At 33.3% G+C, this 17,722-nt stretch overlaps 1 protein-coding gene across 1 annotated transcript; it reads right to left on the bottom strand.

Annotated features, from left to right (window-relative positions):
- Positions 1-1,104: 1,104 nt before the first annotated feature.
- On the bottom strand, positions 1,105-15,772 carry LOC129445231 (uncharacterized). The gene is made up of 7 exons (XM_073860068.1): positions 15,658-15,772; positions 13,328-13,366; positions 10,710-11,348; positions 10,501-10,614; positions 7,513-8,532; positions 2,276-3,115; positions 1,105-2,143 (listed from the first exon to the last, which is right to left on the bottom strand). The coding sequence occupies exons 2-7, from the start codon at positions 13,329-13,331 to the stop codon at positions 1,419-1,421; spliced, it is 3,342 nt and encodes a 1,113-aa protein (XP_073716169.1). The 5' UTR covers positions 13,332-13,366; positions 15,658-15,772; the 3' UTR covers positions 1,105-1,418.
- Positions 15,773-17,722: the final 1,950 nt, after the last annotated feature.

The raw sequence follows: 17,722 nt of genomic DNA, 5'->3' as shown, positions 1-17,722 counted from the left end.
CTTATTTTATTGTCACCATGATTGAATTTTTTTGTACTGATGCTGTGCATTTTTCATACAAAGGAAATCCACTGGGTGGCGTTTTTATGATTATTGTTTGAAGGAACAAAGCTAAACTATTTAGATTCAGTGCAAACAGTCAACAAAAAATTGAGAGACAAAAAAAATAGAGTAATGATGGCCTCAGCATGTAAAGGTAAGACATAACCAAATTATGACTCTATACAGCTAGATTTATATAATTCTGATGATTATACTGTATTCTGTATTTTTTACTTTTTGGTATTTTATAGCAGTTACAGATAAAACAAACAAAAATACAATAATAATAATAATTTAAACATAATCTGTAGTTAAAATAGTTCTTTTTTGATTATTGAAAATGTAAAGCTGTACTAAAATCAAAAATGTACAAATGATGTTAAATAAACACTGCTTGGTGTATATATATAATCCGCGCACAACGCTGAATTCGTGCCGCGGGACCTCCTGACGCGCGTCAACGCGTCTTCACATTGACTTAACATTGAAATCACTCACGCTTCACGCCTCTACCGCTGTTGGTGTAAACGCAGCATAGGTGAGTCAGTCTGAATGACATGACATGAGAAAACTGGATCTGTCAGAGACCAACAAAAGAATTTACCCTTAAGAAACATTCATATGCAACAAGTCTATGCTGGTGCTGGAATCTTCAGCAAAACACAAGGATCTATATCTAAGAGTCTGCAATGTTTTTTTTCCTGCATGCACAAGCTTACAATGCTAAAATTTATATTCCAAAAACTGCTAAAAAATAATTTTTAAATACTGTTGAACAACCAAAACATTAAGCATTAAGCAGAAATGAATCCAATATATTAAAATGCAAAGAATACTCCATAAACATGAACATGCAAGAAACTACATGTAGGATAAACAATAACCTATACAATAGCAAACATTGGAGAATATATGTCATATAGACATACTACTAAAAACGACACATGGACAAAATACAAGAACTAAAAAAGACCATGAAACAGAACAGAACTTAAAAATAAAAGACATCAACAAAAACATACAGACAAAATAAATTATATTCATATAATGGATGTTTAATGATACAGTTAGGTCCAGCCTAATAAATAAATAAGAGATGATAAAGGGTCTCATGTGTTGATACTGTTTGAGTCTGTATATTACTCAAAGATAATCAGAAACAACATCAGGCAAATAAATATAAATAAAAAAGTTAATCAATGTTAATTCCTGTTTATATAACATCAACAGGGTCAGTAAATAACTGCATATAGTTTGATATAGATTTGATTATGGATATGACTTCATTTTTCTGTTGTTTTTATTGTTTGTGTTTGCAGTTTTCTGCCATTATTTTCTGTTAATTATTTTAGTTAATTATCATTATTTTAGAAAATTCATCCTTCCAGTCCACTTGTAGCTACTGCTGCAGCTGCTAGAGCCCCTATTAGGAACAACAGCCCTCCTTTTAACCATTTAACTCGGTTTTCTTGTGCTTTCTGTTCTGTTTCATTGTCAATCTTCTTTTGAAATGTAATGTACATTTCATCAGTGTAGTGCTTCCCTCCATTTCTCTCCACCATCTTCTCAATCTTCTCAAGCAGTTGTGTGACCTGAGAGCGATTCCCCACATCTTCATTGTTAAATGAGTGATATCTGCCACCACATCTCTCAATGAATGTCTGTAAATCTGAACTCTCGCTGATATATTCATCTAATGATTTACTCTTCAGCTGATCTACATGAGTGAACAGAACAATGATGTATTTTAGAGCATCTTCTGAGAAGTTTTCTTGAATCCATTTTACTGTGTTCTTCTGCTCCTCTGTGATTCTCATATCCAGTCTGGTGACCAGCAGAAACACATGAGGACCAGGAGCAGACATCTCAACACACTTTTCAATCTCAGACTTCATTTTCTCTTCTGTCACTGATGTATCAAACAGTCCTGGAGTTTTGATCAATGTGATGTTTCTTCCACACACTTCTGCTTCTTGCTTCTCACAGGTCTCAGTAACTGAAAGAAATCTCTTATTCACTGTAAACACTTCTCTGCCCAGTATTGTGTTTCCAGTTGAACTTTTAGATGATCCACTTTTACCCAGCAGCACAATCCTCACATCTGATCATGCAAAAAGATTATATGACATATTAATTCATGATGCATGCAGTCTCAAATCATTTATTATTGCATTTACATAATTCACTTTTGATTTATGATTCTCAGAAAAAAAACTTTTTATAACCCATTTACCTGTTGTTAAAGTGTTTAATGGTTTTGCATTCTGCACTTCTGAAGTCAAACATCTGTCTGTATGTGGAGAACTTCGATCTGGACTGCATGATCCATTTCTGTCATTTATTACTTTTTGGTCTTTGTGAACACTTTGTTCTTCATCTCTGATCAAACATGCAGGTCTGCTGTGATCTACAGTTTTCATCTCAACTGTGTATTTTTCTTCTTGTGATTTCCTCCTCATCTCTTCTTCTCTCTTCTCCATCTTCTGATAGATCTGAGTGGAATGTTCTCTATCGTTCTTCTTCACTATTTCATCAATATTCTCCAACATATTTGAGATCTGGTTCTTATCACGCTTTCCTTTATGATTTATCACATAACATTTCTCTTCACAGAAGCTTAGTAGTTCTCTAGTTTTCCTTTCCAGTCTAAACTCAATCCATTCTCTTTGGGACATCACCTGTTTGCCAGTAAACAGCACCATGGTGAACTTGAAAGCTTCTTTTCCAAAGTTTACCTGAATCTGTTTTAAGATCTTTACAACATCACGCTCAGTGAATGTGTCTGGTCTGATGATGAGCAGGAAGGCATGAGGACCAGGACGAGCGAGAGAAAGACTCTTTATCATTTCATTCTGTAGATCTTCATCAGTCAGTTCAGTGTTGAAGAATCCTGGAGTGTCAATAACTGAGATGTTTCGATTTTCTACTCTTCCTCTCTGTACTTCACTCACTCTTGTGCTGATCTCTTTAAACGCCTTTCTGCCCAGTATCATGTTACCTACTGAACTTTTGCCCACTCCATGTTTTCCCAGCAGCACAATCCTGAGCTCCTGTAAATCAGATTCAACAGGATCTGTGAAATAAACAGAATCATGAGTTATAGGGGCGGTTTCCAGGACAGGGTTTAGATTAGTCCACGACTAGGCCTTAGTTATATTAGGACATTTAAGTAGTTTTTATAAACAAACCTTACATAAACAATAATGGTGTGCATCTTGAGACCAAACAATGGCACTGATATATTTTAAAATATGGCCAACATATTCTCCAACCCATATGATAGCTTTGGTCATTTGTCCATTTCACCAAATACGACCAATAGATGCATTTACTAAATTAGCGCCTCTACCGGCAGCAGGTGAAACTTAATATATTAGGGTAAATGATATTTTGAGGGTATAATTTTGCTATGATTACATGTACTGGGATAAGATTTTCAATTTAAACCGCCAGGATTAATTGTATTTTATTACACATTACACTGTTCAGGCATTTAGGGCAAATAATGTACCCATTTATTTATTATATGATATAAACACAGCATACAATTTTTTTAATTTACTTAAAATATACCAAGTGTACCGAGGCCAAACGATCGATTTATTTGAAGAAAAGATGCAAAAGTGACGACAATCCGCTGTAAATATCAGATCCAGACGTACACTGATTTAAAAACTGCTGCGATGCTACGCCATCTATAATTGTGAAAAGGCATTGGCTTTCATGTGTCTCATGACCAATCGCGTCATTATGTCAGCTAAGAATGTGAAGCGCTATTGGCTCTTATGACTGACTACTTCATGCTGGTTTATGTTTGAATGAGATCTGACTGTGCGTTTTGATCACAGAGTTCCTCATAGAAAGTAATTGTATGGCTTCAGTTTGCAACGTGAATGGTTTTTAATACTTTTACACTGTTTAATTCAATAAATACCTGACTGTACTTTTACTTGCGTGTTGTGTTTTATATGGTTGAGAAGTGGTTGGGTTTAGGGTAAGGGTGAGGGTGGGGTTAGATGATCCAAAATATCTTTAAAACCATAAATGTTTATGAAACCGTTTCTACATTTACAAATTCATAAAATTAAATGTCTAATCTGATCTATAAGGCGTAACAACGCCTGAAAGCGTAACAACAGGTTATAAAAGCTACTGCCGCTAGAGGACACTAATCCCTTAATACATCACTTTATGTCATAATAAGGTGCTTGCACAAATTACTTATGAGGTCGTTATTTTTTGGAGGACAGTCTTGATGTGGCAGTACAAGGTGTTTTTAAATTAAGAAAGCTCAAACATGCATTTTAGTCTGGGACTAGCATAAGCCCTGCCTGGGAAACTGCCTCTTAATGTATTTATTTAGCTTGGTGTAGAGTCCTATTTCTATATACTGTAGCATGGTATTCTTTGAAGTAATTTGCAGTTTGATATGTCATGGTACATAAATCATTGTACATTATAATAATTTAGAACAGTGGTTCTCAATTCCAGTCCTCAGGACCCCCCTCCCAGAATGTTTTAGATGTCTTCTTATATAAAACACCTGATTTCACTTATCAGGCTTCTTAATTAACACACTAACAAGCTGATGATCTGAATCAGGTGTTTTTATATATGGAGACATCTAAAACATTCTGGTAGGGGGGTCCCGAGGACTGGAATTGAGAACCAATGATTTAGAAGGCCACAGTATTACCTAGAATACCATGACCATTACACATCAACTTGTACATTGTTATTACTAATTCATTTCAGCAATAACCCTCCAAACACCAGTAAACATTGAAAGAAATTAGTGCTGATAACAAGATAGACCCTCTAAAACTAACACATGAATTTCAAAATGTTTAAATATGACAGATTGCAAACAAACAACGCTGATAAAATATTCAGGAGATCAGAATGATGATCAAGTTTTTAAGACTTTTTAAAGACTTTTTAAGATTTTTTTTATTTACTGGATTGCTTAACATTTAACCTTTAAATACACAACTAATTCTCCAATATACAGTGACTTTTAATAAAACACATTCATAATATTTGTTAGTATAACCCAAACATATAATCTATATCAAGATCAATCTTTCTGCTAATAATTCATAATTTTTGTCTTTTCCTTGAGTAATACATGTAAATTCCTTTTTATTTTAATTACTTTTTGGTTGATGTAAAGAACTGTATTCAAACTGTATTTCTTAAAATAGTCACTTGCCAGCCAACACCCCCTTTAACAATGTGTATGACACACATGTGAACGTCAATGAGCTAAACTGTAGTCTATTTTAGCATGTTGTGTTGGGTGAAGATATTTCAATTCTAAAATGATTATAAGTTTAGTTTGTTACAAATTATTTTATCAATTCAGACGTACCTTTATAAGATGAATTCATGTCTTTTGTATCTCTGTTGGTGTATAAGATCTGTATGTTCCCGCGGTACAGAACCAGTCGTAGTGAGAGAGAATGAAGTTATTTCAGTTCGACCTGTTACAACAGTGAAACTCCCTCTATTGTGATGAGTAAATATATTTATAAAGATGTGTTGTGTGTTTGGAATGCATCCTGTGACAAAATAATGTTAGATATGATACTTGTGTGGCTTATTTGAATATATTCTAACTTATTGTGTTTTTGAAACTGTATAAAACAATTTCAACATCAGTTATTTACACAGAAGTGTAAAATAAAGGAAATACAAGTAACTTTTTGAGAATTGAAGGATCTAAGACATTTCTTAAACAACATAGACTGTCTTGTTACATAGACATAGATTGTGTTTATTATTTCTTCAATATTTTGTACTTTTATATTTTATAATGTTCTTGCTTAGTTGGAAAAAATCTGATTTTATGTGCTGTATCGTCATCAGAAGATATAACTCAAACAGATTATCAGTTCTCTGGACTTCAGTCTCTCTTGAGCAGATCTGAGTTCTTCAAAACAAAACGAAGCTGTTGAATGTCACGTTATTGAATGTTGCGGTACACACTTTACCTTCACCACATGCTAAACTTGTTCAACAGCATAGCAGGACAACACATGACAGCTGAGGAAAGCTGATATCAACCAAAAAAGAATAAAGGATCACTTAAAGCTCATCTTTGAGCATCATAATCACTGATGTTAAAGTGTTTTTTCCTTTGACAGTAAACTCTTTATGCTGTAAAACAGCTTGAATGAAACCCCTTGTCTCATTTAGTATAAGTTGAACACTAAGGGGCGGTTTCCCGGACAGGGATTAGACTAGTCCTAGACTAAAACACTTTTAAGAGCTCTCCAAACTGAAAACAACATGCACTTACAGATCTTAAAATACACCAGTGCCCTTTGTTTTACCTCAAAATGCACACAGGTAATGTTTTTAGTAAGGCATGTTTGTTAAAACTAGTTTTATTTCCTAATTAAACTAAGGCCTAGACCTGGATTACACGACATAAAAGGCAATAAAAACTTGAATTTCATCACAGGGGGGTTAAATGTATGGGACATACATTTTTAGCAATAAATATAAACTAATTGACCTAAAAATTATTGGTTTATGTTTATTGGTTTTAATTAAGCCTTAATTTAACAAAATAGATTAACAAAAATTGTATATGTTGTTTGCATCAAGATTACAATGCTAAAAATCCACCCAGCAAAAAGACAATTTACCAAACATATGCACACAACACTAAGACTTTGTGGGAAGTTCATGTAACAAAATAGAAAAGTTTTAAAATAAAAAACAAATTACAAAAAGACATTAATAAGCAGCATAAACTAAACAATGGTGACAATCAACAAAAATGCTCCATACTGCAATGCATATCAGCATAGTACAAAACATATCCATGACTCTCAGCATGCACTGCAGTTAATCCGTTTATCTTATATTGCTGACTGTCACCATTGTTGAGGTTTGTATGATGTGTGTTGTATGTCTAAGTGTACCTGTCAACACTGGGAAATGAAACCAACCTATTCTTTATTATGTTGTTGTCTGCCATCTAGTGATGAAAATATTTTGAATGCTCATTATGTATTGTAAGTGATTACCAGAGAGATAACTTTATAATACCACATATTTCATATGTTTCTTTAATCTGTATTACAATAAGCCTATATATATACAAACTTCAGTATGATTTTTCTTCTATTCATTAAACTTGATGATTTTGATTTAACATGTTTTTTGTCTTCAAATCACACAAATGTTGATATGTAATATGTTGATAAATGTCTGCTGATTTAATTTTCACCAAAGTCATCTCAGTGCAGTTTTACATTATTGAACTTTATTAATTCTTTATTTTTTTACATATATTTTATTATGTGAATTTAATTAGTTTATATTGTTGACATGGCAGAATGTCCCAACCAGTTCTTAGCCATTTACTATAGTAAATGTTAATATAATATAATTCAATTCAATATTGTGTAAACAAATTTTTGACTTATGCGTTGATTCTTCATGCATCTCTCCTAAATTAATGTTTTTTGTTTAATTTTTGCAGTATGGTGATTTTGTCTTGATCTGTCATCACATTTCTGCTTGTATCTTCTCTGGCGGCAGCACCTTTAGGAATTAAATCTGCTGGTACAGCAACAACTATAACTCTGTCACCTCTTTTTGCCCTTACAGACATCCTGACAAACTCATTTCTTTTCATTTCTGCATATAGCTGTTTCAGTTTCTCTTGTTTCTCTCTGTATCTTAGTTCTTCCTCTCTGTTTTTCAGTTTTTCCTCTCTGTTTCTTAGTTCTTCTTCTTTGTTTTTCAGTTCATCTTCTAGTCTTCTTATTTCTTCCTCTCTGTATCTCTGTTCTGTGGTTTTCTCTCCCTTTCTTTTTCCTTCCTCTCGCTGTCTCTCTTCCGTTTCTTCCTCTCTCTTGCTCTTCTGTTCTTCAATGATTTTTCTCTCAGCTTCCTGGTACATCTCATTTGTGTAATGCTGTCCTCCGTTCTCTTTCATCAGTCTGTCTATCTTCTCTAACAGTTCAGTAACCTGTGCTTGATTTTTGTCTTTGTTATTAAAAACATGATATCCAGCTTTACATTTATCAACTAGTTCTTTCAGCGGTTTATTTCTTTTCAGAAATTCCTCGAATGGTTTGTCTAACTGATCTCCTCTAGTGAACAGAACCATAGCATAGTTCATAGCATCTGCTGAAAAGTTCTCCTGAATCCATCTCACAGTCATCTTCTCCTCATTTGTGTATCTCACATCCAGTCTGATGACCAGCAGAAACACATGAGGACCAGGAGCAGACATATAGACGCATCGCTCTATTTCAGACTTTAGCATTTCTTCACTCATTGATGTATCAAAGAGTCCTGGAGTGTCGATCACTGAGATGTTTCTACCTTCAACCATCTTCTGATGTGTTTCACACTGTGTGGTCACAGATTCAGATGACATTTCTTCTTTAAACAGGTTGTTTCTCAGGATTGTGTTTCCTGTTGCACTTTTTCCAGCTCCAGATTTTCCCACCATCACGATCCTCAGATCTAACATGATAAAACAAATACCGTATTATGGCGTGTGAGCTATTTGAAATTAAGTTCAGTCACAACTAATAAAATCTAATTTGATCTTGGTGGAACTAGATCTGAAATTGATCTAGTTTGAAGTTTGATAATAAGATTTGCTACTGCTAATACACACATGCTGGTAAACTTGCAAGTGATGCTGATAATGTCCCATAAACAGATCTAGACAGGTGGAGCTGGGGATGGAGGTGGGTGATTGTTCGTGCTCTGATTGAGCACTAATGCTTACAGCACACTAACAATACTATTTAAAGACAATCAGTTTGAAACACACTTATGATCTTTCCTAAGAGCGTTCCCTAAAAGTTCCCAGCGTTCCCAAAAACTTTCTGCCAATGTAAAAAGTGTCCAGTTTTCTTTACGTTCCAAGAACGTCTCTGTGCTGTCTCAACGTTAGAGGAATGTTACATTTTACCATTTTTAAACTCCATGACAATGTCATGTTTTAATGTTCACACAATTTTTAAAACAACAACTGTTTATTATATTGACTTGTTTGATTGTTATGTAAATGATAGAGAAACATTGCATTTTATTATTTTATAAAACATTATTTCTGAATGTTCAGTAAATATATTGCTGTAGAAAACACAATTCACTTATTAGGTTTAGATGTTGATGTTTTGTTTCTTTTTAAGTCACCATTATTGTGATTAGTGTTTGTTTTAGTTGTTTTAGTTCACCATGGTTGAGATTCATACTCTGATTCTTGATGTTTGTGCGTCCCAATTATACAGCGGATATTTTTTGTCCAAAGTTTCTAAAACTCCTTAGTGACAAACTGCTTTGAAAGTGCTGGATCTCATTCACATTATTGACAGAAAATAAAACTTAGTAAATTAATTAAGTACCAACCACCACAGAATTACACTATTAACTTTACATGTTCATAACAAATGTGGTGTATTAACACAACCAGGGGAAAAACTAGCAAGCACAAAGCCAATGGTCAAGAGTCACACTAAAACAAACACTAATCACAATAATGGTGACTATAAATGAAACAAAACATCAACAGCTAAACCTAATAAGTGAATTGTGTTTTCTACAGCAATTTATTTACTGAACATTCAGAAATAATGTTTTATAAAATATATAATAAATATAATAAAATAATATAATATAAATATAAAAAATAAATATAATAAAATGCAACGTTTCTCTATCATTTACATAACAATCAAATTAGTCAATATAATAAACAGTTGCATGAACATTAAAACATGACATTGTCATAACGTTTAAAAATGGTAAAATTTAACATTCCTCTAACGTTGAGACAACACAAAAACGTTCTTAGAACGTCAAGAAAACTGGACACATCTTACGTTAGCAGAACGTTTTTGGGAACGCTGGGAACTTTCAGGGAACATTCCTAGAACTTTTTTCTGTTAGCTGGGAACCACAACGACTGCATTTATTGAGAGAGACAGAGAGAAAGAATGACTGAAAGCACAACGCTACTTTATTCCCTCAAACACACACAGTATAATCTTATAATCTTATGTAGTTTTAATTGTTTCTCTAAAAGTTAAACATAAGGATTAACTCGGGCGAGAGATAGAGAGAGAACACCGCGACTGTATTTACTTCCATCAATATGAAAGCAAAAACATGTAGTTTTATCTGTTTCACTGAAGATTATAAAAAATACCATTAAAGGGATACTTCAGCAATTATCAAAATTACCCCATGATTTATTCAACCTTAAGCAATCAGAGATACATATGTCCATCATCTTTTAGAGTAACACATCTGGAGTTATTTTAGTAAAAGTCTTTTCTCTTCCAAGCTTTATAATGGTAGAAAACAGCTCACAACCCTTGTCTAAAGTGATTGAATTGTGGCAGGTGAGAAATTAGACTTATAATTCAATTTTATAATGATAGAAAAGCACATAAAGGTGATGACTTTTGTGGACTTTACCTTGAAGTCTTGTATGAGGCTGATGCATTACACCAGATGCTATATCTATACGTGGTCTGGCCGTAGGAGGTTTCACAGGAGGCTTTACCGGTGGTGTATATGTGATTCTCTGATCTGTCCCAGAAAAAGATACTTAATTAGACTAATGTCATTTTACTTTTAACAAACAAACATTTTCTCATTTAATTAAATATTTTGCAAGCACTCACCTGTTTTCTCCACCTGAACTTTCTCTTTCTGCTCCTGTTTTTGCATTGGTGGCAACTTTACATAATTCTCATTGTTGTAATGCTGGTTATCATTTTGTTTGACAAGTTCCTCGATTCTTTCCAGTAGTGTTGTTATCTCTTTCGTCTCAATGTTTATCACATGATATTTACCTTTACAATAGCCAGTGAGTTCCTGAAATTTCTTGCCTAACTTAAAAGCCATCCATTCTTTATTTGACAATTCTTCTCTAATAAACAGCACTAGGGTGAACTTGAACACTTGTGCTCCAAAGTTCATCTCAGTTTTTTTAAGAATCTTTTCCACATCATCTTCTGTGAATGTGTCTGGTCTGACTATCAGCAGGAAGACATGAGGACCAGGACGAGCGAGATAAAGACCCTTTGTCATTATATTCTGTAAATCTTCATCAGTCACTGCAGCGTTGAAGAATCCAGGAGTGTTAATAACTGAGATGTTTCGATCTTCTACTCTTCCTCTCTGTACTTCACTCACTCTTGTGCCAGTCTCTTTAAATGCTTTTCTGCCCAGTATTATGTTGCCCACAGCACTGTTTTCAACTCCATTCTTCCCCAGCAACACAATCCTGAACTCAGATGAACGAGATGGGATATCATAATCTGCAAAAAGATATTGGTCCTTAACTTGTTTGACTCTGTGGACCCTGTACCGGGTCCAGAATTATCTTATTTTGACTTAATATAAAATATTCCTTTAATTTTTAATGGTCTGTCATGGACCCAGTACCACATATGAGATACTGTTTGAAAGCTTAGACTCTCTACTTTCTGCAGATATGCATCACTTTGAGATATGTTTCACTGTAAGAAAGTTAGTTACACTTAATTTACACTATCACCCCCCCCATAATTTTTAATATCATTTAATATTCACATATTTCATATTTTTCAAGTATGACAAACATGGGCAAGTCTTATATCAAATGAAAGCTCTCACTCTCAGGAATAAGGCTGCAGTTATTTTTGTCCTATTATTATCACATATCCTACAATCGTCGAATGAATAATGATGTAAAAAATCGTCTTTTGTAAACATATGGGATAATTGAGGGTGAACTGCCTCAGATACCACAGATAGCCACAAATGATACACCATCTTTTCTCTTAGGTCCTACTCTAAAAAATGAGTCCATTCACAGCATTTTCTTTGGTTGTGTGCATGAATAATCCCTTGCTTTTTATTATATGTGCAAAACAAAAAATTAATATTTATATGAAAAATGTATTTTCGCACACTTCAGTAAAATGAGAATAACTTTTGAATGCGACATGCTAAAGAGTTCATTCTTTTTTTGGGTGTTTACTGTCTGCTGCTGTTAACAACCAGAACTGTCTGCAGTCTGCTAGAGCACACAGAACCAGAGTTATACACTATCAGAGGCAGTATTTACAACATAAAAAAAGAAAATTTGGTGTTTTATCATATGAAAAACCACATAAATAACAATATTTGTCACAAACAGCAGCTTTTTATGTAACTTCAAAGGGTTTTCTGCAAAATGATATAAAGCAATTGCATTTATTCCACTGTATGTGGTTATGGGAGCACTTCAAATGTTTTTTGGCACAAATTGTACTCCATAAGCGTATTATTCCTCCCATCAGTTGGAGTAAAATAACTTTTGCAATTATTATGATAGAGAAAAAATTCCTTTTTCCTCTGTAAGCTGGCAATTGCTGGAATCAAATAAAACTGTCTGCAGGTTTCGTTCCCACTCAGGGCCAGAGTTATACACTTTTAAATACAGACTTTAGAAAAAAAAACATCAAAAAGCGCCTATTTATTTTTGTGTTTATTAGAGGACTGACAACACATACAACCATGTTGAGCACTTTCAACAGTGTTTTATGTAATTTCAGAGGGTTTCCTGTAAAATGATACCAAACTTTTGTATGTGCACCTCTGCTTGTGGGTATAAGAAGCTTTTGAAATTGGGTAGGCCAAATCCAGGCGAAAATCCCCAAAATAGCCTCAGAGTGTAAGAGGTTAAAACTCTTTTTATACACACAGCAAAACTCATGCAAACATCTGTTATATGGCAAGCATGTACAACACATGTTTATTTATGGATTTTACAGATATAAAATATTTCAATTACTTCATGGAATACATATTTTAAAAATTGATGCACATGCATTTGAAGCTTTACTTATTACTTATTCATAATCTATATCCTTTGGGGTTAGAATAATATCAGTGCCTGATGGTGTAAACGTACAACATGACTATAATCCTAAAGATTTCTCACTATCAATGCATACCCTACCCCCTTATTATTCTGAATATTTAATTACTCATCTAAATATTTAATATCTAGTGCACTGAAAAAAATATTTTATTAATGTAAGTGGTTGCAATCAATTTATTTAAGCTACATTTAAACAAAAGTATTTTGTTTTATTTTATTTTCCCATTTTTTGTTTGTTTAAATGTAGCTTAAATAAATTGATTGCAACCTTAACAAAATGTAATAAATTGAATGATGGACAACAAAACTTCACTCCTACAAATAAATACCTAAAACAATAATAAATAATACCAAGAACTGTTATTGATTTTTGATTAAACTCATACTCACCCATTGTAGCTGAAGAAAATGTTTACAGTTCAGCTAAACCTTCAACAAAAACATGTAGTAATATGTTTATGAAAAGCTTTAAACAACCCACAAAAAAGGAGAAAAATAAAAAGGTGCTTTGGAAATACACTAAGTACCAATGTTGAACTTTTACTAAAAGACCCTGAATTTGGGGGCTTCTAAAATTACACATAAAAATAACAACAAAAGAGAAAGTGGAAGTGATTTTTGTGGTCAATGATCATTAAATCACTTTGAATCATTCATATTTTTGCATTTTCTTCCATTCCTACTGAGCAATTGATTACATGTTCACCTGTGACAAATTTTGTACCTGACACACTCTAAGGAAGGCTTGATGGCCGAAATGCATCAGTGTGCAGTGTTTTAGTCATCATTTTTAATGTTTTTCAAGTAAGCCATGTTTTGAATAAAGGCTTTTTATATATTTTTGAACTGGAAGTACCCAGCTAGAAATAAAAAGTTCTAAGAACGTTCCCTGAAAGTTCCCGAATGTTCCCAAAAACATTCTGCCAACGTTAAAAGTGGCTAGTTTTTTTTAAGTTCTAGGAACGTTTCTGTTGTCTGAACGTTAGAGTAATGTGCATTTGACCATTTTAAACGTTATGACAATGTCATGTTTTAATGTTCAAACAATGTTTAAAACAACAGCTGTTTATTGTATTGACTTGTTTGGTTGTTATGCAAATGATAGAGAAACATTGCATTTTATTATTTTATTAAACATTATTTCTGAATGTTCAGTAAATATATTGCTGTAGAAAACACAATTCACTTATTAGGTTTAGATGTTGATGTTTGTTTCATTTTAAGTCACCCTTATTGTGATTAGTGTTTGTTTTAGTTGGTCTCTTGACACTTGGCTTTTTGCTTGCTGGTTTTTTCCTGGTTGTGTTGACTTTGTGTTAATGCACCACATGTGTTATGAACATGCCAAGGTAATGGTGTTATTCTGTGGTTGTTGGTACATGATGGTGGGGATCATCACCTAATTCATTCACCAATCAAAACTTCACTTTCTGTCAAAAATGTAAATGAGATCCAGCACCTTCACAGCAGTTTGTCATTGAGGAGTTTCGGAAACTTTGGGCAGAAAAGTGTCTGCTGTGTAGCTGGGATGCGCAGGCATCGAGAGTCAGACTGTGAATCTAAATCATGGTGACAATCAAATGAAAAACTTCATGCTGCAATGCATGCTGGGTATTAACAAATTACAAACCTCATTCAGGACTCCCAGCATGCACTGCAGCATGGATAAATAAGGATTTTTTTAACAATTTTAATTGTCACCATGGCTGAGATTCATAGTCTGATTCTTGATGTTTGGGCATCCCAACTATACAGCGGATATTTTTTGTCCAAAGTTTCTAAAACTCCTTAATGACAAACTGCTGTAAAAGAGTTGGATCTTATATACATTATTGGCAGAAAATAAACTTTTGATTAGTAAATGAACTAGGTGATGATCTTTACCATTATGTACCAACAACCACAGAAATACACTTATAACTTTTCATAACAAATGTGGTGCATTACCACAAAGTTAACACAACCAGGAAAAAACTAGTAGGCAAAAGTCAAGTGTCAAGAGACCAACTAAAACAAACATGAATCACAATAAGGGTGATTTTAAATTAAACAAAACATCAACATCTAAACCTAGTAAGTGAATTGAGTTTTCTACAGCAATATATTTACTGCATACAGAAATAATGTTTTATAAAATAATAAAATGCAATGTTTCTCTATCATTTATATAACAATTAAACAAGTCAATATAATAAACAGTTGTTGTTTTAAACATTGTGTGAACATTAAAACATGACATTGTCATAACGTTTAAAAATGGTAAAATGTAACGTTACTCTAACGTTCAGACAACAGAAACGTTCCTAGAACTTAAAAAAAACTAGCCGCTTTTAACGTTGGCAGAATGTTTTTGGGAACATTCGGGAACTTTCAGGGAACGTTCTTAGAACTTTTTATTTCTAGCTGGGTAGTGCCTTGGATTCTGATTAATCAGATATTAGTTCTAACCCAACCAAGAGCACCTTCTGGGACACACAAAGTGGTCCTTTCAGCAAGAAGCGCTCCTAGATTCTCTCTTGGATTAAACTTTGAATCATTCTTTATATTTTATGTGCAGACACTTAAAACAATCACAACATTTCTTTCAATAATCAAACAGTGGCATTTTCATCAAAGAAAGCTTTCGTGTTCTAGGTTAATATAACCCAACGGGTTTCTCTATTTTTTGAAACAACCCAGCAATTCTGGATTGTGGAATGGGAATCAGAAATTAAACTTACTTGCATTTATGTCAGCTTGATTTGATGGTCAGATTAAAAGATGTCTTTCTGTCTCGCTTATTTGAAGCTCAATAGGGAGGAATGAACATCCAGGTTCATAACAGAGTTAACAACTCCTCCTACTCATATCATCTGATAGTTAACAGATAAAATTTTATTATTTAAATGTCAATTTATATAGACAAATATCTTGTATAATAACTTGTTGGTATTTTTAAAGTATGAAACGCTGGATTTATAATTAAATCGTCTAAAAAAATGCTATTTAAAATTTTCACTACAAAATGTTGATAATTTTTCTACTAAAATTGTGGAGTTTACTGTATGCAATGGATTTTCATTGAATAAAAATATATTATAGTATAAATAAACAAACAGTAGGCCCAACAACAGAAAATACTTTTTGGATATTTTAAACAATTTTCCTCATTTTGTTAAATCCTGTGCAACACCATAAAATAGCCTAAGCGATGACATTTTAACTGAATACATGTGTGATATGAATAATATGGATCTTTGTCAAGACCATGATGTGGTGATGATTCAGTACACTTTTGGAAATAAAGGTGTTAAGGTTCTTCACAGTTATGTCCGAGAAAGTACCTTTCGGGAAATTACTGTCAGGAATGCAGCAGGCCAAACCTGTTATCCAGGATTAACTAATTAAAAGTTACGGTAATACTTTTTTTAGCCCTAACAACATAAGAAATGCTTTCACTTTGAGCAAAGGAATCAAAATAAACAAAATACAAATGTCTTCACATGAGATTTAAAATTTACAGTAATCACACTACAAATACATTTGCATTATCAAAGTAAAATATGTTGTGTTTATAAAGGACTGAAGAGTGTGAAGTTCAGATCAGCTGACTGTTGTACTGTTTTCACTGGTCATTTTGAGTGTACTTTACCTGAGGGGTTTCTAGAAAACCAGGGCTTTGTTTTTATATATTTCGTTATAGATATTTGGTTAAGATGAATTTCAGCAAACCCTCAGAAGACACAACACACTGCACTGCATCCTACCTGCATCAAACACAGAGACCTTTAATCATCCGAATAGCCTAGTTTAAGATGAGAGAAATCATACTTTCATACCTTTCATAACTTCATGCAACTCACAATGATCATATATTCATAAATGGCATCACTTTAAACAACATACAATGCATTAAACGTACTTTTCTCTTTCAAAGCCTTATTTTGACTCTGAATAGTTTCACATTCAAAATTTAAATAAAAGTATCTGCCAAATTCATTCAATTTTTAAAATACTTGGCACTTTCTTAAAGAAACACTGCAGATTTACAAGAAAAGCCCCAGGGTGCATGGGTGGAGCGAGTATGTAAGGTTTCCCCAGGTCATGAACTTCAGACAAGCAACATACAATTCACTGTAAAAATCAAACCACTGCCCACTGCTGCTTGTAAATGCTATTAGATAGAAAACCTGCTCCTGGTCTAGGATCAGTTTTTTCACCCTAGCATGCAAACCATTGAAACAATGTTAAAAACAGTTGATTTGTCAATGTTAACTGCACTGAATCACTATCAGGTTTGCACCCTCCATTAATATCGAAAAAATATTTAAATTTCAACACATCACAATTATTGCGATCAGTGTTTGCTTTAGTTCGGTCATTGACTCTTCACATTAACTAAGTAAATTTTTTTTTCTTGTTTTAGGCTTTGTATGTGTTTATGTAGAAACACAAGTGCATTGGTAAAGAAAGATGTTTTTTTTTAAATTAAGTTGAAACTGATTGCTATTTGTGAAGATGTCAAGATTACATAAAATTAAGCTGCTTTACATGATTATGTTGATCCATTTTTGACATTTATAATTGTTTTGGTTTGTAAATACCACTGCAACAACACAAACAGAAAAATTGCTGACACATTCAGACATCATTACTCATCCTTCAAATCTCAACAATGGTGACAATCATCAAACAAATTCAGATAAAACGATCAACTGCAATGCATTGCAGCATGAAGCTTTCTTTTGTTGATCGTCACCATTGAGGAGATTCATAGACCGATTCATGATGTCAGAGATAGATTCA

This window comes from Misgurnus anguillicaudatus, chromosome 3, assembly GCF_027580225.2.
Source record: "Misgurnus anguillicaudatus chromosome 3, ASM2758022v2, whole genome shotgun sequence".
NCBI classification, from domain to species: Eukaryota; Metazoa; Chordata; class Actinopteri; order Cypriniformes; family Cobitidae; genus Misgurnus; species Misgurnus anguillicaudatus.
This window is presented reverse-complemented; position numbering and strand designations above follow the sequence as displayed.

What these genes read in the sequence shown, in the direction of transcription:
- LOC129445231 (XM_073860068.1), bottom strand. An exon ending in AGTTCAGGTGGAGAAAACAG is followed by an intron (nt 10,615 to 10,709) that starts GTGAGTGCTTGC and finishes TTTCTGGGACAG; the next exon opens with ATCAGAGAATCACATATACA. An exon ending in ATTAAACACTTTAACAACAG is followed by an intron (nt 2,144 to 2,275) that starts GTAAATGGGTTA and finishes TTGCATGATCAG; the next exon opens with ATGTGAGGATTGTGCTGCTG.